The sequence below is a fragment of the Siniperca chuatsi genome, linkage group LG1, assembly GCF_020085105.1.
Source record: "Siniperca chuatsi isolate FFG_IHB_CAS linkage group LG1, ASM2008510v1, whole genome shotgun sequence".
Lineage (NCBI taxonomy): Eukaryota > Metazoa > Chordata > Actinopteri > Centrarchiformes > Sinipercidae > Siniperca > Siniperca chuatsi.
The window spans coordinates 15,567,201-15,592,696 of NC_058042.1; the positions used below are offsets into that span (position 1 = coordinate 15,567,201).

The 25,496-nt window shown below is 40.3% G+C and overlaps 1 protein-coding gene across 12 annotated transcripts in view; it reads left to right on the forward strand.

Annotated features, from left to right (window-relative positions):
- LOC122874085 (transcription factor SOX-6-like) overlaps positions 1 to 25,496 on the forward strand; it is a 140,508-nt gene that overhangs the window by 32,538 nt on the left and 82,474 nt on the right. For 8 of the 12 annotated variants that reach the window (XM_044191679.1, XM_044191654.1, XM_044191643.1 and 5 more), the window contains 3 exons: positions 285 to 335; positions 18,180 to 18,420; positions 21,710 to 21,920. In XM_044191679.1, the coding sequence (XP_044047614.1) occupies positions 301 to 335; positions 18,180 to 18,420; positions 21,710 to 21,920 (487 nt within the window). In that variant the 5' untranslated portion in view covers positions 285 to 300. The remainder of the gene's footprint in view (positions 1 to 284; positions 336 to 18,179; positions 18,421 to 21,709; positions 21,921 to 25,496) is intronic. The other 4 variants (XM_044191725.1, XM_044191708.1, XM_044191698.1 and 1 more) reach the window with 1 other exon arrangement.

Here is a 25,496-nt window from a genome sequence, read left to right on the forward strand (position 1 = left end):
TTGATGCAAACATATCATCAGGCTCTCAGTGCAAACCGATGTTGTATGCAAATCCACTCCCTAGATGGAAAGAGGTATAATTAATGATGTCAGTTCATAAAAGAGAGGATGGGTTTGTAGCCATATTTCTGCTTTAATTAAAGACATGCCTTATTATAGGAGGAAGATGTATGCTCTATGTGTTTTTCTTTCTTTCCTTCCCTCCTTTCTCCCTTTTCTCCTTGTTCTTCTTGATTATTACTCGTTTCTTAGTGAAAATGGTTCTCTGTGATTTCTCCTGCCAGAACCCCACACGCTGACATGGAGGGCTTTCTTCGTAGCAGCTTTTTACTGAGGTTAGTTTCATTTCTGTTGTTGCCATTTAGGATCATAGGTCGGGCAGGGGTGGTAGCGGGTTAACAGGGGTCTGACACATTGTTAGCTTTTAGACTTTGTCCTGTGGGTGCGTGCACATGTTTGTGTGTGCGCATGTGTCTGTATATTTGAACAATGTCAAACATGAATTCTAACGTATTTACCCAAGTCGTGTGTTATGATTGTGTTCATGTAGTGTGTGGCTGACTCACATGCTCACCCAGATAGCCTCCAGTCAGGCTGCAAGCACAAATCAACAACTTAAGGGACACATATAGATGAGCTGTTCCTTTTTTCCCTCTCCCTTTTAAAGCTTAAAGGACCTGCAGATCAGGCTTTCTGTGTCTTTAACACTGCATGCTTTTGTCTGACCACTCTCCCCATCTGCCCTCCCTTACTGAGCACCCTAATCAGGGATGTTGGGGCGAGGCAGTGGCTGGCATATCTGTCTTGTGATGTACTGCTGTTTCCTGTTGTGTTCCCTGTTTGTATTCAACCTACCATAAAGATTTACATTTTTGTCTTTACTCTTCCTGTGATTCTAATTAAAAATTTGTGCTGTCATTACACACAGAGGAAGTAAATAAGAGAGTGTATTTACCATTGGCTCCTTTCCTAGTCAACCACCTTCTCTAGGCTCCAGTGTTGCTCCCTAATTAGGGTTGGCTCATTAGAAGCCACAGCAGCAGCATCTGCCTTTCAAAGCTGCTGTCAGCCAAACTTTACTAAAGCTAATGAATCCTCTTTGATTTCTTTTTCAAAAGGTCACTTATTTGATTAAATTAACAGCATTTTTTCTCTCTCAGAACTGTTGGGGGCATTTTAAAAAGAAAGGACAATTTGATACCATTACTCTCGCTAGTCAAAATGTCCTTCAGGAATTCAATAGGAAAATCTCTCATGCATTTAAATTTATCTTATTTATCTTTAAAATTCAACCATTTAAAATCATAGTAAAAATAAGATTGAGTCCCACATTTATATGACTGACTGTTAACTGAAACCATTTCTTTTGATTTTATTAGATTTAACAAATTGAAAGAGCCATTTTTCACTTACATATAAATAAATATATTTAGTACATATTCATAAATACTTCATATACTTACTGTTTGCTGCAGTAAACAAATAAAATATGTAATTCAAAAGGGTACAGTATCTGTTTTATCTTTCATGGCAAGGAACCAATTTGTTTGGTGTGGTAAATCTGCTATGGTTTGACAGAAGTTATTCAGGCATACAGCATGTTAAATTTTTGAGAGCTCACTGCCTATGCTCATTTCTGCTTTTTAAAAAAAAAGTAATGGTACAAAGTGGATGGCAGCGCACCTGTTGAAACCAGTTTGGTGGATAACTAACTGTACTAAAGATGTACTGTATACTGCATGTTGCAGTGGAGTGGTATAGTGAAGAGGTGGGGCAGAAGCATATCTCAGATGCACCAGGAATATTTCCACATCTAATCCCACATCTACAAAAGAAAAAACAAAACAAATAATGACCTTTGACCTTGGCTGTTTCTCAACAATTTCCTTTTGTTCTCATAGCAGTGAGAAAACACTGTGATTATTCTAAGTAAACACATTATTGCACTACTAATCCACATCCTTCTGTCAATGTCTGTTTTAATTAAAGAAGGAGAGCCAGTAGAAAGATATCACGCACACTCGCTGGAGATTGGAGGCCTCAACAATCAGGCCAAGATTAAAGGCAGGCTTTACTTCAGGGTTAGCCCTTTTGCTTGGATAAGACTTGTGTCCTGGAGTGGGCTGTGGGGTGGGGGTAGGGGTGAAAGGGGAGAAAAGGATAGAAACAGGGGTGGATGGATGTGGCAGTTAGACATTCCTCCAGTGAAGAATCCCAGTATCTTTTCCCAAGCAACTGAATTAGGTCAAAGGGGGCTTTCTGAACATGCCCATACATGTTTTCTTCAATGTGCAGATGTTATTGACTTTTTATACTGTACCACATATCTCAGTAGCACACCGGATGGGCCTTTCATTATTGTAATGAGTCATGAGTTTGGTTTTGAGTCATACTGTACATACAGTGAGTTTTAATAGCTGTAAAAGCTGATCAAACTCTTGAGATGGGGAAAAGTCTAAACTCCATATTTTACGTACAAGTCAAAGCTTTTGTAGTGTCTCATAAAAATAATGCCAGTCTGTTTAAAATTCTGTTTAAAAGCTAACGCAAAAGTTCTCTGAAGTACAGTATACAATGTGCACAGTGTCTTTAATAGACAACCTACAGTATTCATGCTCATGTTATTGTAAGCCTCACAGTTTTTCTCTTTGTTGAAAAGAAGATGTGTTTTCATTTTAGATCAATTTTTTATGTTTACGGAAGACGTTTAACAGGTTTTGTTTGTGCAGTCAAAGAGACAATTTGAGCGAGTGTGAGAGAGAAAGGGGAAGGAAGAGAGACAGAATACAGAGATGTGAACAGAGAGAGAGAGAGAGAGAGAGAGAGAGAGAGAGAGAGAGAGAGAGAGAGAGAGAGAGAGAGAGAGAGAGAGAGAGAGAGAGAGAGAGAGAGAGAGAGAGAGAGAGAGAGAGAGAGAGAGAGAGAGAGAGAGGAGAGATGTCTTCAGTCTCTGTCTACTCCCAGTGGGCAGGACCTCCCCCTACATTTCTGCCATTATTTGATGTAATGAAAGGAGAAAGTGTGTAACATTGAGATTGTTAATTAATTTAGTCTAACAAGATGAAGATAAATGAAACCCACTGAAGGTTGACTAGGCTAAGGGGCCCACTTAGCATTTTCCTGCCCTCAAGCTCTGTCTCTCTCTCTCTCCTTTACAATAGAGCACAGCTAATAGGTGCAGCACCGTGTTTGTACAAACCTGCTGAGCTCTCACCCAGGAAGTTTAGATGTGGAACTTTTGACAAAATATTTTATTTTCAGCCTCTATCATAATCTTCTCTCTGGGATATTTTAATTCCTAAATGGCTGGGCTGCATTTGTAATGCAGTTAGTTTTGGAGCATAGATATGCAATCATCTAATTGAATCATCTTGACATGTTAGATAAAGCTCAGTTGACATACATGACTATTGAACTAAACTGACTTTTTAAATATATGCATAGAAGCAGTGGTCAAATGTTAATACATTATTCTTTTGTGGACACCTTGTAGTCTTCTTATAGATAGCAAACACACTGTATATTATCTTCTGCTAGAGATCAGTTATATTTTTTTCTGAAACAGGGAGGTTATATAAATGGCCATTCTCTCCAGCAACTATGTGGCCCCTTCTCATGAGCCTGTGTGACTCCCAGCCTTTCACCATATGAATGGTTCTTCTCTAATGCGGCTTGGGGGCTATTTGAGCGGCAAGACAGACAAAAAGCAGAAAGGACATTTTTTACAAAGCCAGAGAGTTGTCTTCATCCAGAGCCCTTAGAAGCAAATCAGTAGTCTATCGAGGTCCTTCCTCAGTGGACACTTTGTACAGGATCTTCATGGCAGCACAGACCAATCATTATGGCACCCATTCTTTCCTTAGTTCTCAAGTCATCAACAATAGGTTGTTGATTGTATGGAAAACACCAGAACAATTATGTCCTCTGTTTTGGTGGCAGGGCAGCGTTTTAAAGTGCAATCCTTGATAATGGCCTCATTATTGTTATTCTTGGAGCAGGCCTCAGGAGAAAGAAGTAGCTGCTTACGTACGTCATTATTTCGTAAATTTCGATTAGCTCATCATGCTGTCTCCTGGCAAACAGAATCATAGCTAATTAAAAGTGAGCGAGCACTCTTGCCTGTGACTTAAAAGCTAGCACTCGATAGGCTGTTAATATGAAAAAAGTGGTAAAAAAAGGAGGATTAGAGCTGTTACCCTGGTAACTCCAACTTCCATCTGCGAGGGAACAATGAACTTGTGTTCCTCCACCACCTATGCTTGAAAAAACAGAAAGCAAGGAAATGAGTGTTCTGAAAGGACAAGACCCTTTTTAACAACAAAGTGGGATCCAGGCCTAATAGGCTCTTTGGTGCAAGTTGTTAGGCGAGATCACTGGGGGATAGAGGAGCAGAAAGGTCGACGTGTAATCCTAGGACAGTCAAGGTCATCCGAGGTTTTTACAATAGCAGGTTGTTTCCTGCATCTGTTTGTCTGCCCAAGAAACAGGACCTCAAGTTTGTCCATTTTAAAGATTTTAAAAGAAAACAAGATTGACAGAAAAGGCTGCTAGCAACACGTCTCCTGATAAAGGGGGTAACATGCCCCACAACCAAAATGTACACATTCCCTCAGCTGATTAAATAAACACAAACAAGATGCCAAAGAGTTGGACCAATTAGACGGAGCTGTCAGAAGCTGTTGGAATTGTCTCTTGCATCTCTTTTACTGATCCAACCAATTCTGCATCGGTTTCTGGCACTTCAGCTCAGTTGGAAACAACATGAACTCTTACATGAATCTTAAAATCACCTTAATATATAACCAATGCCCTCTTGACTTTTCATTTCCATTCAACACTTAATGATATTATATGTATTTTAGTTAAAGCATTGAATATCTTGAGGTGAGAAGTGGTCATGAAAATACTGGTTGTCATGAGTAATGCATTTCCATAATATTCTTTATATCTCAACCAGCATTAGCTGCTACTCTGAAAGGGAATGCTCCCACTCTAGAACACTGCTGAGTTATAATGATCCATGACTATGGAGGAACAGTATGTGTTTCTCTTTGAGTTTTATGTCCCTTATTACAGCTGCAATACGTCTGCTCACATTAAGCTAATTTATGGCTGAGGCCAGCCTAACAGCAGTACAGGTTAATGAATTTGGCATTACTAATTAAATGTTATTGAGGGATGAATATGAATCCTGTGGTCGTGAGGGACAGCAGAGGAAGGGGGAGGAGAGGAGAATGGGACAGAGGACTTTTCTGCGCTGTCTCTTTCCTGCTGTTCTTCCTTTGGGTTGCGTTCACAATGAGTAAAACATGAGAAGTGAATGTGAAGACAGCACAGCCTTTGAGGTGAAATGGAGGACAGCTTTATTTCAGTGCAATGCTCTGACACAATACAATACTCTTTCATTAGATGAATCCGGCAAAGAAACGTGTTCATATGATTATGTATAACTCCACAGAATGTGTTTGAAAAAATAACTAATTCCAGTGTGAAAGACAATAATACCCCCAAAGGCAGACTTCTTGGCCATTTTTTCTGTATTTGCATTTCTGTATGTGCTGTGACGTAGCAGGGTAAACGGATAAATAAACAGCTAAAGTGATTAGACACTCATATAAACTGAGGACCATTCTGTTCAATGCAGTGCAGAACATGTCCCTTTTCATTCAACTGTTGTTAAGCAATTACTTTAGTCACCTCTTGAAAATAGGAATTTAAAGGCCATGTAGCACAGTCTACGGTCTAAGTAAAGAGGGATGATGGTGACAGTGTGGAATATTGAGCCATTATTCAACTTCCCTCTGACGCACACTCTCCAGGACCAGGTTGTGGGTGTGTATATTTTCCCTGGATTTTTAATACTTGCCCTTACTTGTGAGTAAAGGGTTACACAAAAAACAAGAAAAACAATTCATGAGCTCTTTTTGTTTCAGAAATAAGCTAGGACAGTCACAAATTGAATCGAATCGCTCATCGAAAGTAACTGCCTGTAAGACTTAATGCTATTTTACGGTAATGACAACACAACTGAAATAACCAGTGATCAATGACTGTAAACTATGTGGTTAGTTTTATGAGTTACTGAGAATGTGAATATGTGCATAAAAGTGACTGAATTATTTAAAAATCTATTCAGATTTCATGATTTTTGTAAATGTTCCACATAGATTCCCAGCAGGCTGAGCAGAGCGCCTTCACTTCCAGCAAGTTTTACCTCCTAACGGGATTACAGAGACATTTTTTGGAGCTTGTTATAATATTGGTGTGAAGCACCCTTATTTTTTCATGTGTGTATTGTTAGTGTACTACATGCACAGTTTAAATCTTATTTTTCCTGCCACTTGTTCTCTCCCTCTCTTTCACTCTCACTAGCGCCTCTACACTCCATGTCTGACATACTCTCCCTGAGAGCTAAGCCTTTCAATTTAGATTTCAATTATCATGTTAGTTTTGTGATTAGACTTTAGTCCTCCAGGAATCAGACCTCTCGGCTCCTCTCTATTCCACTTCCCCTGCAATCACATCCCATCTGATGAATTGCGCATATAATTATGGAAGTTATTGAATATGCAGATCACTGTTGACTCTTGATGTGTGGTTCATAATGCATCAACTCTAACTGTATCAAACAAGGGTCTCTGATAAAGACCCACTCTGATAATGAGAGCAGGCCAATGTATGCTATTAGTCAGAGATAACAGACACCACAAAGGCTGAGGCTCAATTAAAACAGAGCCATGCTATAATCTGTGTGACTCTGTGTGTGTGTGTGTGTGTGTGTGGGTGGGTGCTCTTAAACAGCACTCAGGCCAGTGTAGGCACTTGGCACTGGGCACAGTACAGCTCTACCATTACAACCAGCACAACACAGACCAATCTGAGAGGCTAGCCAGCCAGCCAGTGCACAAGGTGTTTATGAATCAACCAACATGAGGTATTTCCCCCATGTTACAGTATGTTGCTACCATCGTCTAACACCCCGTCCCATGATGCAATCCCTTAGAGCTTTTCAAGAGACGGGAGTGAAGCACTTTACAGGCACACCCACAGAAGGGAGGTTGTGGGAAATTTTGAAACTTTTGATAGCTTTTAGAGAGCTTTCTTAAAACCTGGCTCGCAAGCAAAGAGAAAAAGGTCTCTTATGCTATGATTTTTTGCATTTTGCTGTCAGAATACTGGGGATTTGCTACTTGCTCTTCAACAGGTCCAAAACCAATACTCGTTTTTTTCCCACATAAAGCCAGTCTTACAGGGTTTCTAAGCTAAAGTTTCACACACAATTGAGAATACAGGGAAACGGAAGAAACGGGGTCCTGTATTTTTAGCCTGATCTGTAGTGATGTAGCTGCCATTTATAGCTGATATGCCAGGCTGATGCTGGACGGCTGCCCTGCTGACACCAGAGAGGAGGGTTTATAGACTGCACAAACTCTGCACAACACAATCTCCAATACACAGACATACAAACAAAATAGGTAAAATTGCTTTTGATTGCTTTATTTAAATATGACATCATGCAGTATCTGTTATATACAGTACAGCACAAATAATACATATTTATTTTTTTAAGTAACTGACATCATTAAAATAAGGAAATCAAATGTAGATGAATTTGACTGTGACCTATTTAATTGATGAAGAGAGGTTGATTTTTATATTTTAAGATTTGTGGGATATGGTGGCACATTATTCACACAGTGGAAGTGATCTCAAGGTGCAGACTGGAGGCCATCTAATCTGTGCCTTCAAAGGGAAAAAAAACACAAACAAGAGTGTGCTTCAAACCAAGAAACAATGCAAATATCAAAACACTAACAAGATAAATGTGCAGCAAGAGAGGAAATGTGGGGGATTTTTTACTTAGTAGCAGAAAAGATACTGAAGCTTTCCTTTGTACTTTCATTCTTGTATGTGTTTTGGTATTTGCAAAATTTCTGTTGTCAATCTTTGTGTTTCACTCTGTCTGCATTTTTTTTCTTATATGCCACTTTTAATCAAGTCTGTATTTAATGATATTCTTGGTATATCATGCCATATATTTTGCACACACACATATATGTACAGTATGTAAAGTTATGAGTTTACATATGTTGATGCATAGGTGTGTGCATGATAGCATTCATTAAGATACTCTTGGGGCTTTTTTGAATTCATGCAAAATACCTTCTGCCTCTTACCACCTTTGTTCTCATTGGCCATTACTGTTTGCCTGATAGTCTATTTAAGTGTCTGGAATAACTATGGTCCTATGACCAAAAAGTTCACCTTGAATTGATCCCCTTTTTACATCTGAAGAAGCCATTTTTTGTCAGAGTGGAGGCTTTTTTCTATAATGATGGGACCAGTTCAACTACACGCACCTGACACCACTTCGCTGTAAGCCTGGAGTCAAGAGTGAAAAGCTTTTCCACACTGTTAATTTACGCATACATGTTCCTCACTATATTTGGTTTATTCATAAGAAGTACATTTTTGTAATTTTACCTTTAAATGTGTTTATAGCCATTGAACTGCAAATCCTTAAATTAGCTTTAAACAGTATTAAAACAAAGGCAGCACTAATCTGGTATGTTGTGAAATGTAATAACTCTTTTGTTGCCTCACATCCTGTCATCACAGTGGCAGGTATTAAAAGCATGGCTGGTGCTGGATCTTTTTCACTCATCTTTCATGGCTGTCTGTTGTAATTAAGACTCAGAGTGGGCTCATGTATATTATTAAGTTAATAGGATTGAACATGTTTACATCAACTGTTAGCTTAACAGGAGGTCAAAAAGGTGACTTAAACTTTGTTAAGGGGCTTACATAGGAACTCAAACTACATTATAGTGGCTGACTAATGGGCCTATACACTAATAGAAAATACACAATTTATGGACTGTGCTTGTGTTCAATGTTAAATGCCTTAGTGGTCTGTAAAGTTAAAAAAAACTAAAGGGCATGGTTTACCTAAGTGGCCAATGGGATTTGACTGCCCTTTACTGTAAAGAGTGTGTTGCAAGTGCAACGACCTTTGTCAAGTTCCAGCTATTGTTTGCAGATTGGTTACACACTCGACAGGCTGTGAAAGACACATCTGCTACCTTCAGCTCAGTGGAGAGCAGATAGACATTCAGGGTTGAGGGTTAGGTGTGTGTATGTGTGTGTGTGGGGGGTCCTCAGCTACCCTGTCATACAGCTCAGTTACAGTCCCTATCCTCTTATCAAATATTTGTCTGGCCTTCACTCCTTATTTACCTTCCATTCTGTTTTCTTTGTTTAATGAAATCTATCTCAGGCAGATTGATAATGTTTCTAGAAAGTTGTTTTCAGATGTCTGTTTTTTTTGTTACATAATGTCTATGTGTGCATTTATCTAGGTGTGCTTCTGTTTGTTTGTTTAATTTATGTTCATAGGTATTTGATATGGATATTTTCCCCATTTAAGTTTGTTAGCATTTTGAAAAGTCACAGCAGGAATTGTTGTTTGATACCATAGGAGTATAAAATCATAGGTCAGCTCTACAGAAAATTCCCTTTAAGTTTTTAACATTAAATATAAAACCATATTTGTTTAATGTGTTTTGATTGATTCCCTGATTGAGATTCAAAGGGTGGTCATAAATGTTTCAGGATAAAGGGTCTCTTTATGTGAATGGGGCCCCAGTTGAAATGGAGGAGTAGTTTGAGATTACCAGATTATTTCCTACTAGCCCAGTGAGTGAAGCGAGGCGAGCCGCAGCCCTGCACTGTGCTGTGCTGAGGCTGAGCATAATGAGTGTGGTGGCAGGGAACCACAACAGAGCCAGGGCAGAGGCTGCCTGGGAACCAGAGGCCCATGGCCCATAGCCAAACACACACACAAATCCTGCCGCACACTTGTGGCTTTTTAAGAAAGCAATTTAGTTAATGATTTCATTCTGAAGCACTGTCATGATGCATGTGTCCTCTGAGCGAGCCAGCAAAAGAATAAAGGAGAAACTAACACAGAGGAAAAGGTATTAGTAAACACAAGCTCCCCCCGACAACCACAGAGAAAAATAACGTGCAATTCAGTATGATATGGCATTTGTTGTGAACACAGCACAAAAATCACTTGGGTAATAGATTGTGGTAGGTATATCACTTGTTTCTTTTTATGCATCGCTCCGGACAAATGCTGAAAAGAGTTGAAGCACAGTATGAGTGGTCAGACACATGGTTAGCAGCAGGCTGCTGAGGCATGTTGAGTTTTAGTCAGCATCTAATCCACTACAGTGCCCGCTTGCCCGGAGTGGAAATACAGCACATTTTTCTGTTCAACCATGTCTGTAAGCTCTCTTATTTTATTAGGGCTATGTTACACATTCATTTACTCAGGTTTTCTCCGTGCTGGCCCATGAATGAAACCATCTTAGCATTGCTAAAACAGCAGCTTGCACATGTCTTCTGTGAACCAAATTTTTGGGCAATTACTCAGATCAGTGGCTGGAGTTTCTGGTTTTGCTCTTCAGATCTAATTTTTCTCCAGTCTCTCTCCTTTTTTTGTATCAGCTGTCAATCACTTGTGGTAACTTTTAACCACCTCCAAACAGAGCTGGGTGCCAGCCATTCATTTAGTCCTTCACTATTGCTCGGCTTCTTCCCGTCCAACCTGTCAGATTGACACACACTGTTGACCATGCTTTCTATTCAGCACTGGCAAATTAATTGGTTTCAGTGGTTTAAATCAGCAATCAATGTCAGTTTCCCAACATAATAAGCCTTAATCATAAATCTTTGAGGTGTGGCTTGCCTGACCCCTATTCATCATGGCTCTGTTAGATGGCCTCATCTGGGTGGAGCAAATTAACTACCCCCGTTTTGATTTTCCAATTGACGTGTCACGTGAAACGTGGCTACTCTCTCCCCTCCCCAATCCTATCCCAGCCCTTCTTCTCACAGTCCTTAAAAAAACAGACAAGAGCCCAAAGACAAAGAGGGAAAAGAAGTCCAGTTGTCACAAGGGGAGAGACATTTGTGTGCCTTCCCTCTTGTGAGAGTGCTCAATGAATACCATTAATTTATTCAGAAAGAGAAAAAGAATAGCAGAAAAGGAAAAAAACTAAGAGGTGGGTCTAACTGTAGCTAATGAACTTGTCCTCCAAGCCCCTCGAATAACAGTAGAGCAGCTTAATTACAACAGTGTTGAAGGTAATTTCCTCATATCCCCCCTAGCTACAGAAATCTATGTATGAGATGAGAATGAAAGGGAACAAAATTGCTTTTCTTTTCTGTAGACATTGCAAATTTGCCAATTTGGTGAGCAAGGCTTGTTCTACATTAGGAAAAAAAGAAAAGAACAAGGATAGTGACGGAGAAAGTGGGCCACTGTGTGTCAACATTCCAGATGTCCAAACCAACGGCAGTTGTACCAACCCCAGTTCTGCTAGGCACTAAAGTTGCCAATGATGACCTCATGATGGCAAGACCAAAGACTGAGGCCCTTAGTTCCCCTGCCATACAATACAATATACCCCCACTTACTTTCATAAACCATTCATGGTCAACACTGTCTATGCTTCATAATTAGCTATTGTCCTTGAGTATTTGGCCAAAAGTCTAATCTTTTTGCTAAAAGGCCTTGCTTTCTTCTTTTTAACTCCCCCCCCTTTTGAGAGTTCTATGCTCCCTATAGACTTATTGTGCATCTCTTTGGTAACTTGGGATGCGTCCCTTCACTTCTGTTTGGCACCCCCCAGCAAGCTCCTCAACTCACTTTTCTGGCAACTGTGAGATGTTACACTCGATTTGTTGAAGTGCATCCATTTGCAGCAAACTCTCCAATGCACAGAAGAAGTTATCTTTATAAATGACAGAATGGACCTGGCCTGAATAGCGCTTTGTTTACTATTTAACAAAAAGGGGGCCCCACTCTATATTTCATCTGTCACCATTGCTTTTCTTTCCCTCAACAATGACCGATTGTTTCCATGAAAATTTCAGGTTCCATGAACAGGAGAATTCTGTATTATTATGTTCCTGCCAAATTCCGATCTCTGTTTTCCTTCTCCTGCTCACAAAGGGCTCATAACTTACTGTCAACTATGAGGCAAGCCACAAAGCTCCACTGTTGCTCAGCAAATAGGGTTGTGTTGGTTGATGGCTCGACTCGCTGTGAGGTTTGTTTAAGTGCAGCAGCAGCAACAGAAGGCTCTTTGGGAACTTCATCCCCCAGCAGGCCCAGAGAAAAAGATAAAGCAAAAGAAAGAAAAGGGGGTAAAACAACAAGTAGCTTTTCTTGTCTCAGTACTTTTTTCCCCTCTCAGGCAGGGAAACAGTTTGGCTGGTGAAGGAGACTGCTGAAGTGCTACTGTTAGTGTCTTCTGGTGTGTGTTTGTGTGTGTGTGTCTAAGTGTTTGACTCATAACATTCATATGCGCCTCTTCTAGTGGATAATTCCTGTTAAAGAATGATGCGAGTCCAGAAAAAAAAGGCCAGTAGTGAATTTTTTGGACAGCCATCCTTCATTTGTGAAAGCATTCGCATGAGTGAACGTGTGTGTGTCCTGGGGAACTGAGAGGCTGTTATGCCAACCAGCTCTGAGCTTGTGTCCTGGGATCAGGAAAAGGGCCAATGGCACAGGGGATAGAAGGAGAGGGAGGAGGAGGTAGAGGAGGAGGGGGCAACGAGGGATTCAGTGTGTGAGTGCTCATCGACCCTTCCTGAGTAGACAGACAGGGACACTTAAGCACTCTAACACCTGCATCTGCCTTTGCCTTGCGTGGGGGGCAAGGACACCAACCATGCGGCCATGGCAGCTGCACAAGTGTTTAAAGTGAGATACAAGGCAGTTCCTCTAACAGCATATTATTGCAAATAATTTACCCTGCAAAGTAATTATCAATGCTCTGCTCAATATGTAAAGTGCGCACTTCAGGTGGCTTGCTTAATTTGCTCTGGGTGGCTATCATTTGAGTGTGGATTTTAGCTGTGGTAACTGTGGCAGTTTCTAATAGAGAAGGCATCAGGAGAGATTGTGAAGTGAGGATGAAGTACCGCCGTAATTGAGTTGACTTTTTAGAAGGGAAGGTCAACAATAATGGAGGAACAATTTAAACAAATTAATTTAGACAACTCTCCAGTCACTGTACAGTAGGTTACCTTGTTGGAAAATCTGTATTTTCCCAACCATTTACTATATTTTAATATCATCATCTATAATTACTTTGTCGGCTGAGGTTTAAGAGATTTAAATCAATTTGTATATCACTGACTCGAACTGATGTGTAATAAAGGGGAAAAAATAGTTCTAGCAATCTCTTTTTCTGATTTACCCATTTTTAAATTTACAGGAATTATACAATAGACAAACATGTATTTGCGTACACACTCTGTGTGTATGCATGTGTGTGTGAAAAAAAGACTAACCGTGTGCAGTATACAGCCCGTGTTATGAGTTGATTATGTATCCAGGAAACCTGGCTGCTGCACAGCATGACACAATCACAATGGAGGGTGATAATTTAATTGTGCTAAACGGTGGATTCCGTGTCAATGCTCCTCCAGCTGGGAGCTGTCAGGTAGTAATATCTCATTATGGCAGGTGAAGAACCCAGAGGAACCCTACCACGACACCTGTTAGAACAGGAGGAACCCCTGAAGGGAAACACAGATGATGATTTTTTCTCTCTCTCTCTGACTTTCTCTCTCACACACAAACATTCGCACACATACGGTTTGAAGCCCATAAACTATTTTCTTTATCTAATTCTACTTCACTTTAAAATATTAGTACTGATTATACAACTTATTTTCAAGTTTGACATTGTTTGGAAATTGATTTATTTAAACAAACTTGCAATTCAAGTCCCTATGTTTTGGTGTTTTTTTAAAACTATAAGTGCTTAGTTTGGTGCATATATTTAATAGTTCCTTCAGTACAATACACTGACAAAGTGAAAGAACAGAACAGTCATAGCACCTTTGTTATTTGGCTCTATTAAAAGATCTCATACACCTCAAGTGCGGAAATATTCTAACTGTTCTTTTTTTATGCTTGATGACTGATGTCAAATTTACACTTAAATATACCTTTACTTATATGAATAAACATATTTTGTATGACAGTTGTCTTACCTATTCTTTACATAAATGAATTGTAAGTTTGTACACACTGTTTATCTGTATGTGCATGCATGCTGTGCATGAGTACACACTGTTACACATGGAAAGTTAAAGGCCTTTATCTGTTGCCTGCTCTCTCATCCCATATTTAAAAAAAAATAAGGTCTCTTTGTTTTTAATAATTTATTTGATTTCCTCTCCTTTTGTCTGCTGATAACATGTGAAGGAAGAAGGTGTTATATTCTCCCCTGTTGGGGCTTCAAAACTTGAAGGTGCAAGACATCCGTAGTGAGACAGACAAGTGGGCATGTGGGCGGAATGGGGTGGTGGGGAAGATGGTGTGGAGTTACTTGTCACCATTGTCTATAAAAGGTAAACAGTGTGACGGAGCAGATACAGCAAGTGAAAGTCAGTCAGACCCTTTTACGATGAAAGAGGAAATGGGATAGCCGAGGACACATGGCCCCTCAGTCACAAGACCCCTAAGATGAGCAGTGCACAACACTCCTCTAATACTCACCAATTAAGCAGAGGTTGTTTTGCACGATGATGAAACATTATCGCAGGGAACAATTCATGACTCAAAGCATTCCAGGCCATATGAGCCCGCGGCTGGAAAACTTAAGTCCTAATCCTTCAAATGTGCGCAATATTGTCAGCTATATATAGACCAGTTCTCTTTTCTAACTGACCCTCCCTCGTCTCTGCCTCGAGTCTTCAAAGTCACTGGGGCTTTGTCTTTGAGAAAGTAGGCAGGAAGGCAGGTTTCATGCACTTATTGATTACTTTGGTTTGTTAGCTGTCTATTGTTGTTGTGTAATCAAGCATGAGGGAGGGCAGCTTGTCAAGGATTTATGAGCTACCTCTTCAGTTCACCATATTTTCACTGTTTAGTATGTTCAAGGACATTTTGGGCTTATTTTAAAGAGAAACGGATTCAATTATTAATGCGAGTAAAGTTATTTCAACAGCACCAGAATACACTTTAGTTGTACAAACAGGGCTGTTTTGCTGATTTTATTTTCATGCATGGACACCAAGGCTGTAAACACTGTAATTCTATCAGAAAATACGATCAACTTCTACATACAAATTACTACCCACATTCAGCTGAATTCTGCTCCTTATGTTACTCCTCATCAAATGTCTTTGTTGTGTCTATGCTGATGTATTGCACACGAATCCCTTTAGATCTAGATTTAGATCCCCGCTCCAAATATGAGGAATAAAATACCATATGGTTGCCCTCAGATATTTTCAGAGAATTACTGCAGCACTTCCCCTTTTCCCTTTCAATAATATGAGGTAGTATTGTACGGGGCTTGTCGAAGGTGGGGGTGTTGCAGAGGGGGTTCTCCGCACTCTTAAGCTGCCTGAGCGCAGCCCTCCCAGCACTGCTAATAAATTATTAACTCCTGCTGACAAATACTGTTATGGAGCCTGCCGCAGATCTGTTGCATTCTTTAATAAGATTGCTGTAGACACATGTTACAGGAGGATGGAGTCTCCATCGCTCCTTTTCTCTCTCTCTATCCCCTTCTCTCACTCACGCCTCAGCAGTTTGACTGATGGCTGGAGACCAAAGTAAAAGTGCCTGAGAGACTGAATATTTTAGTGGTAAAATAATACCACTTGATTTACTTTGTAATATAAAAGCAGTGCTTTGTTTCACTCTCACACTCCATTGAGGACGAGGTGCTTGTTGTGCTTGAGGCTTGGGCTTTTTGGGTGCATGAATAAAAAATACGTCAGAATCTGCATGCCTGACCCACTCCCACCACACACACAAACACGCCTCCCCTTCCAATCCCCCAACTGCCCCCTCTACTTACCATTACATGCATGCTCTGAACTTTGCTCTGACTTTTGATTTTCAATTAACAGTACCCAATTTTGAGATCACTTTCTATTTGACATAATTACAGGAAACAATTTAATGGTTGATTAAAATTGAGGGCTGAGTCCCACTAAAGACACAGCCGACAACATATCCTGGCATAGAGGCTACAAGACAGAAGGAGAGACAGACAGACAGACTATTAGGCTCGGGTCTCACACTCCTGCCCTGCCATCTACCTGACTTACTGAGTTTGTTTGTACAGCTGCTGAGACACATGCGATTAACTTAGGCTACTATTGTTTAGGTCCCCCTTCACTGCCCAGGTTGATCTGTGACTATGTGCCTGTGTGTGAGTGCGTGAGTGAGTGAGAGTCAGAGAGAGTGTGGTAATGCATAGAGACCATTTTATTTGGATATACCAGCACATGTTTCTGAATAATAATTAAATACAGAATTCTGTCTGATCTGCTTCGGCATTAATTCCCTGCAGACCTCACGTCTTCTGGGGTTGGTCTACTTACTGTTTCGAGGGTTAAAACAAAACATGGTGACACAGCCTTTAATTTATCTTCGCTACTTATCTAGAATAAATGTCCAGAAGATCTGAGGTCTGCTCCAACTACAAACTCTTCTGAATCAACACTAAAAACCTTTCTGCTATTTATTATAGAACAGCAACTGCTTATTGTCTTTAAAATGTTTAAATACCTTTTGTAAAGCACTTTGAATTGCCTTTGTTTTTGAAAGGTGCTATACAAATAATCTTGCCTAGAAAATCCACTGATAATAATTTAACAGTGTGTGTATGTTCACAATACTCCTCATATAAAAGATTTCCTTGCATAGGACCAAGAACTATTAGACTCAAAAATCTCTCAGTGCCTGGCTCTCAGCAGAAAGTGCAAGGACACCATTGCACCACAGCCTGCCTCAACCTTGAGAGTCCACCCCCCAACCCCCTCTCAAACCCCCCAGGCAAGCTGGGGTGGAACTAAAGTGCTGTCACACTGACCCCTGTGGATAGAGCAGGAGAACGGGGCAGATTGTGATCAGTGATCAAATGTACTACAAGAAGTACCCTGAGCATTTTGTCACATACAAACACATACCTTCACACCCCCAATTTGTCTTTCTTCTTCCTCTCATGCACACACAGACACACATACACTCATCCTCTAGAGAAAATTGAGCCCTAAGTATTAATATTATAGTTTTAATGATCCTAATAGTTGAGAAAAATAAGCAGGACAGCTCAGGGAAAATCAGACTAGGAGTTAACTATGCTCCAGCTCCTTCTCTCCACTTCACATCAGTAGGAAGGCCATATTATCCCCTTTTTAATTTAATACCAGATGCATAATTAGATTTGCTGGCACAGTGTTTAATTTCATTCATTGTAACACACAGCATGAGAGCAGCCTCATTAATTGTGAGAAAAAGCAGAATTGGTTGTATAAATTCTATATAAAAATTAAATTCGAATTAACATGACTTTCCTTTGCACCTGATATGTCAAGTACACTCTTCACTGTAATATTCATGAAAGCATGTGGCAGATTTGTGAATTTAGTCCTCCACAGTTGGCTTTTTGTTTTTAAGCTGCTTAAGTAGGATTTGTTGTCCTGAGGGAACACTGTCACACGAAAATGTTAATAATTTCCTAATTTGACGAGTGGAAACAAAAGAAGACGAGGTTGTTTTTTGTTTGTATTTGATTGCTTCTGAGTGAAATTAACTCACACAGGCCAAAACCAAATAAAATCAACATGAAAGATAAAGCAGATTACTCAGGTAGCTTAGAAATTAAAAAAAAGAATATTATCACATGAAAAAGCAACAGTGTTTTACATCACTGTGTACCAGGAGTTAACTTATTTGTCAGGTTTTTTACTTTTTATCTGGATGATAGTCCCACTGCCTGGCTGACCTACTGCCTGAGTAACTGTCTTGGGGTTTGGGCCAGGACCCAAGCAGGCACAGTTCCAGCCCTAGATCAAGCCATCCATCTGCATTAAACAAAGGATTAGGGACCCCACGGCCTGCTCCAAACTCCACAGGCCAGAGCAGCTACACTTGACAGTCAGGTGGAGCATTCGGTCCATTCAGCATTATCTGCTCAGGTGCACTACTTATAATCCCAGTTACAGCCACGCACAATCACTTGAACGTAACTGTCAGTCATCCATGAAAAACCCAAGGAAACAGCATTCCTTTTCATGTATTGATGATGATCATTTATTTTTCTTGACACCATTCTCCCTTTCTTGCTCCACAGCAGAGTCATGTCTTCCAAGCAAGCCACGTCTCCTTTTGCCTCTGTGGTTGATGGGGATGATGCCATGAGTCAGGAGCACTTGTCTTGGGAGAAAGAGGAGAGTGCTGAGGCCCATGGCACACCACAGCTGCCCCTGCACAGTCTGCTGCATGGAAAAGCCCATCCTGATGAAATGCAGCCGCTCAGCAGTGTACCGCCAGAGAGCGATTGGGACAGCCTGGTGTCAGCACAACAGCGTATGGTGAGACATGTCAATATCCTACATACATGCAAAAACAAAACGTAATTGGTCCCATCCTGATGCTGGATCACTACTAATACCAGACATTTCAAAAATATGTTACATTTCCATTAAACATCTTTGTGCAGGTAAAAGTGAAGTAAGGACCATATTGATTTTAACCCATTTCCTACAGGTCGTGTATACTTATTATTAGGGCCGACAATTTACCAAAGCATTTCTAAGAGTTCACAGTGAGCATCATGTTTGGCTTTATTTATGCTAGTTATAATCGCATTATAAGATACATTATCATTGATTGGTATCTCTAAACTACTCTACATTACTATGAATGTCCATTTAGCAGAACAGACGGAGATGACACCCTGGGTTAAATCAAATTTACAGAGAAGTAATAGAGAGAAGTATAGCATTCAGGTAACTCTAAAGATTCAGTGAATGCCTTCCAATCAAAGTAAAGTTGTTCAGTTTAAACTTTGAACCTTTTCATTCTTATTTGATGCTTCTGTGGTAATGATGGAATAAAAGAAAACTGTCTGAATAGTTGTGGGGGAGAAGCTTAAATAAAGTACAAGTATCTTTTTAGAGAAAACCTAGTAAAGAAGGATAATTTCATAACTATGACTGGGCACTACTGTCTTACTGTCCTTCCTTGGGTATTCAAGATCCAGGGTCAGAATGCGCTCATTGTTCCTGGCCTGTACAAAGATGCTAAGCCGATATTCTATCCCTAGCTCCAGCTCCATGGTTCCCTAATGCTGTGAAACCTCTGGGATTCTGAGGTCTTCAGATAGGCAGCTCAGCCAAACACTAAACCATTAGTTATTAGTCGGTTAAACAGAGGACCTCTAACTCTCCCTTGAATAATGTGAATGGCACACAAAATTGCATCATGACCGATGGATGGGAATGTAGCCTTATCTGGGTCCTTTAGCTTGCATTCTTGTTGTTATAAAAGAAACATCTCGGTGCACGTGTGTTGTTTTTCTTGTTGTGTACAAGCTACATCTGCAGCCAGACCCCAAATGCTGTACATTCTAAGTGTGGAGCTGCTTTGATGTGAGCAGAGCGAAGAAGAGCACTTGTGGGCAATAGACATGGGAGGCAGGTGGTTGTCTGTGACAGACGGGTCTGTGGTAAAGAGACCCAGAGGGCTTCTGAAGTAGTGCTGCAGTTGGCCACTGAGACCCTCAACACCTCAGCATTGCAGCACAACACACACGCAAACAGATACACACCCAAACAGACACATGAATAGCCTCAGTAGCAGACTGCTCTTCACGATGCTGCGTGTGTATGCTGACAGTGTAGGTAATTGACAGTCAAAGGATTGCTCAGGTGTCATCTTCATCTGTGGCACGTTACAGGATGTCAGTAACAGGATTTTAGCTTTTATGATGTTTTATGATGTGGAGCTAAAAACACATTTAAAAAGTTTAGAAATACTTACAACCAATATGTAATCAATGTTATAAATACTATAATACTACAAAAATATTTATACTGTATAACACCACTACACAATAGTGTTTACAAAGTGCCTTTCAAAAATGGCAACAAAATGTCAATATCAGTCCTAAATGATGGAAGAATTGAAAAAAAATGGAGAAAAAAAATGTAAAACAAATCTTGGGAAATGGAAAAAATGGAAGAAAACATAAGAGGGGAAACAAAAAAACATTCACCATATTTGATGAAATTATAATATATTTGTAATTTTTTGTTGTTGTTATGTTTGAGCATTTCTATATTATTGCCTCCTATAGCCTTTATATTGTGTCATAAGAACAGTCTCAACTGATACACTGTACTGTTAGGAGTGTAAATGTTTTTGGATTCATTATGTTAAAAGTTACTTAAAGGAATAATAGGTTAAAAGAGTAAGTGAGAGGAAGGATGCTAAAAGAGAGTAAAAAGACAAGATGAGCAAAAGAGACAAGAGAAGAACGGTAAAATGGTGGATGACGGAGAGAGAGAAGAAAAGGGAAAGGCATAAGGTGAAAGGAATGAGAGTGTTGCCTTTGCTGATTACCTGACTACACTGCTGTGCCATGCGTCTGTGTGGGTTGTACCCTGAACCCATGCCAGCTGATTAACCCAGCACTGCTCCACTCCCCTCAAGCACTCTCCACTGTCTCTGCCACACTGCATAATCATCCAACATAGGGCTGGGAGGTGCATAGTAGGCCGGTAGGTCGTGCCACCCTGGCGCTTGGTACCAGACCACCCTACACATCACTGCAACTCTGCCTGGAGCTCGACATGCAACCGAGGGATGAGAATTTGGCACTGTCAACATTCCTGCCCAGTTTACCCCATTCCTGACTTTTTATTTAGGATTGTCAGTGGATCCAGACATGGTTTTATCATTGCTGTATTACTCTTGGTTATCACACTGCTGTTGATTAAAGCTCACTTTTCCATTATAGGCGTGCAGTATGTGTTGGATACATATGTGTGTCATGTTTATTCTCTTCACTATGAGGGCCAAAGTTTAAATCAGAGTTAAATGTTCCCCCGTTAAAGGCTGCAAAGTCCTGGATGCTTAGCTACCTTCTGTTTTCTCAGACTCCACAAACCATAATTAACACCACCTTCTGTCAGATGCAACCCTCAGCCATGGTCTGTGTGCTGACTATACACTCCCATGTGCAGAGTTATTCTCTCCTTCTCAAGCTCTCTCCCATTCTTCTCCCCATTTCCTTCATGTCTCTGCACAGGGAGCACTCAGCCAGTCAGCCAGAGACAGGACCCATAGTTAAATACTAAACCATACACAGGTGGGACTGAAAAACAACAACAGCTTGAGACAGGACACAGATTTACGATGGCTCAAGGCACTCAGCTGAGAATAGGTCTCCACTAGAAAATGAACAAATTACACAGCAGTCACCCTAACACAAATGCACACTCAAAAGCAATTTGAAAAATTACAGTTGGGAGGTTTCTCTGTGTAGTCTCTGCAGATGAAAAGTAAAGCCTGAGCACATTATGGATATGCCCTATGAAAGTGTACCTCATCATTTCATCTCAGTTTTTCACTTGTCATATCTCATTTACCACAGCTAGCTCTGTTGAAGAGACAGAAGCTGCTGTATGAAAGCCAGAGAGGAGCCATTTGATATGGCCAAATCGCCCCTGAGCTGCAAAAACCTAGCAATCACTGCATTTGAATGAAAAACTGTCAAAAAGCTCAATGGAGCCCTGACAGAACACAGAAACACACTCATCATTTAATACAAATCCCATCCCTTGTTGTCACCCCTCCCAACTTTTGTTTGTCTTACAGGAATCTGACAGCAATAAAGTATGTTCCCTGTACTCCTTCCGGAACAATTCCACTTCCCCACACAAGCCGGAGGAGGGGGCCCGGGAGCGAAGTGACCTGCTGAGTGGATCAGCGTTTGGAACTCCAGAGCGCCGCAAAGGAAGCCTGGCAGACGTAGTGGACACGCTGAAGCAGAAGAAGCTGGAGGAGATGACAAAGACAGAGCAAGACGGTATGACTCCCTGTGTGTGTGTGTTTGGGGTATGGGCGTAGGAATACCTTTTTCTTCCTAAGAGCGCCTGGTCTTCCCACATTTTCCCTTATTCTTTCTATAATTTTCTAGCTTCCCAACTGTCCGCCTCTTCTCTCTTGTATCTCTCCATCTCATAAACTCATGCAGGCACACACAAGCTGGGAATACTGACGTTACAGTGTTTCCAGTTTGTTCTGAACCTCTTCCAATGTGACAAAGACTGTGTGGCAGTGTACCTCAGCATAAGTGTGGTCTTCTTCCGTGCCAAGGCAAACTCTTTGACTATAAACTCATAGTGCTGACCTGATGCCAGGAACATTACCTCTTTTTATTTCGCTACATAGAACACTTTTCACTCAGCGCAGGTATTCATCAAAGTTTGCTACCCACAAACAACCCAAGCACTTCTCACAGATTTGACCTGTTTCATGTGTCTTATTAATTCATCTTATTCAACACACCGTGAAGATGTCAGAGTTTTTATTTTCCTACAATTACACACAGAGAAATAAAAAATCTTTTCTGTGATAAGACTGTTAGGTCGACGTCATATCTGCACCCCGATTCACCCTGTTCGGCTCTTCCTCCCACAGCCTGCAGTCTATCAAGAGTATGGCGGAAAAACAAATATTTGAAAGAGCTGCTGAAACACATCCCCCTTCTTAATTAGGGCTGTAGTAATATAACTACATCCAATCAAATGTTAAACCCCCTTGGGAATGCATGTGTCTCATTTAGTGTCTGGGGAACTCTTAGCTTAAGCACTTCATCAGACGAATAAATTAGACCTCTGTTAGCCTAAAAATAATTTGCCACTTCTTTTTTTAAGTGTTCGTTTGGTGATCTTTGTATCAGAGCATCACAAGCCTCTCACCAGATAATCATTTAGCCACGTTCCGACATGAGGACTGATTATTTGTGGTGTCGTTTAGATAATAAAAGACAGAACAATCAGTCCTTATTCATCTGAACATCTTTGAATTGGAGATCATTTAGAAAACTGAAAAGTTTAGATTATTGAAATTGATCGATATGACCAACAAAAGGTCAAGATGTATTTGAAACATTAAACACACAAAACATGCTGGTGCACATTAGCATGCCAGCATTTTTCAACCTTTATACCAATTAAGGCTTTTGCAGATATGTGATATTTAATTATTCATACTGTAATCAATACCTTTTATATTATTGAATGACCACTGATATTGGCAATTTATCAAAACCAAAGGCAAAAGTCCCTTATGAATATCACAATAAATACTCATTATACTGCAATGTAGCAGATACATTTGCCTCTGTGAGGAGTTTTCATGTTTTTCCTGGGCTTCTGAACATTGTTCTTCCACACCAACAGACATGATTATTAGGAATATGCAGTATTTTACTACTAGTCTTATTGACACTGGTCTTGGATCTGGAGCTGATCCCAGGTCGCCTTATTGGAAAATTTTTGGTTCTGCTACTACTTCTTTGTTTTACCCTAAGGTAAGGATATATTTCATATGTATCTTGTTTCATGCAGAGTTGATTTTCAGGGAAAGATCGTCAGTGCTCTCTGTAGCAACGGCGGGCGTTATGGTAATGAGCCCCAGCTGGTGAAGGCTGGTTGTTGCAGTAATTTAAATGGTCAAGTGCAGCTTGTAATCCAGGGCCGTATGTTAGCGCAGGGAGGAGAGGGTGCTTTAGAATGCCATACAGCTGTTTTAATCTCCTGTTAATAATAGAGACTTGGTCTGCCTCATGCGCTGTGTATCATCGCCACCTAAATAAACTCCCTTGTTGGAGGAGATTCGTTTCAACACAGCAGAAGACAAGAGCCTCACAAAGTTCAGTATGCTGTCCCCAAGCTGCAGGAACTGAGAGATACTCTGTTCTTGAGAGCACTTGAGGAAGCTTCAGTGGTGATGATCAGTGATTACTGTAAAATGGAGGGAGAGGGACTCTCAGAAATTGCCAAAAGAAAACCTTACAGAAAGCTTCGAGAAATCATAATCTTATGTGTTTGTTTATGGAGAGAGACACAGTTGGAAATTGAAAAGGGCAGGATTAACCTATTAAAGAACATACAAGAAGGTTGGAGAAGCCATTTGTTGTCTTAATGATGTTGCTAATGTGGCACAAGCAACAGATGAGCTAAATATATCGCTTATCTAAGCATGACAACTGTTGTGTCTAATTCTGCTGCTTTGGTGCCTGCCTGGTCGGGATCACTGAGGTCCTCAGAGACGCTTCACCATCTGCTACCATTCTTCTCTGGGCTTCCTTGTCTGGTCAAGATAGTTCATTGTCCTGATGGACTGAGGATAAACACAGTGACCTCAAGTGTAGAGGGAAAACAAATGGTCCGTGGTACACTTTTTACACAGTACATTTCTCATATATGGAACGTGAAACATCTTAAAATTGGTGGAAGCTTTGGGTTGAAAAGCTTCCTAGACATGGTATCCAAAGGTTGCCATCTTTATTGGCTGTTCTGGTGCTTCTTACTATTGAGTTTTTCATATGTGATATATTATGCCGTGAGAACCACAAATCAAATTGTATTGTAGTTGTGGCAGACTTCTTGAAGCCTTTTCTGTAAAAATAAAACTAAAAAGAACAAATCATTTTTGGTGATTTGGACCTTTAAGTAGGAATAAGCAAGTAAAGACAATACCTAAGCAAACAAATGAATAAATAGTAATATTTTGGCTTTTTAATAATACGGATGTAATAATAATATTAGTAAAAGATGTATGTCTGATATGTAAAATTATTGACCAGTTTCCTTCATTGACCATGATGCTTTATAAACATTATAACAATAGAGGCAGCCTCTGTATTATAGGTATCACTCCTCCATTTTTCCATCTCTATATATTTGTACCCTTTCACCCTCTCTATCCTTCCACCCTTCCTCTCCATTTCTGGTCCTTAAAGTGCTTTAAGTGCTTGTGACTGTGCTAATGAATGAAAATGTCCTCCTAGCAGCAAGCATCGCATTTAGCTGAATAGTCACCTTTGCTGTAAAAGCTCTATTAGGCCCAGTTGCCAGCAGGGCTAACGATTGTGCCCCATGTTTATTTACTAGGTATTGTAAATGCATTATTTATGGATAGGTCTCCAGACAGCACTTGTCAAGAGTTAAAAATGTCAGTATAAAGTATTAGGGGGAAAAGAAAAATAGCCACCATTATAAAAACCCAAGGTGACCTTGATTTGATTCACATGCAATTAGAACAGTTTTATATAATGCACTAAAGTATGAATCAATACTGTGCAAGTCAACACAGAAATTTTTTGTGTTGAGTCTTTATGATCGTCCCCAAGACAAGGACGGGTAATTGAGTTTAAGCTTCCTGTCTTTGCTTTTAGGGACTTTCCTGGGCTCAGTATCTGCTTGTTGAGTAAAGCAGTAAAACCAGCACTGAATTGGATGCAGTTATGTATCTTTTGTCATCTTAGTGTTATTGAGTGGTAAGCTGAGACAGGGGTGTCTCATTCTTTCTTTTTGGTGTGGTGAGTACAGAAAAATCTAAATGAAAGGCATATAGATACGAAACAAACAAAAAA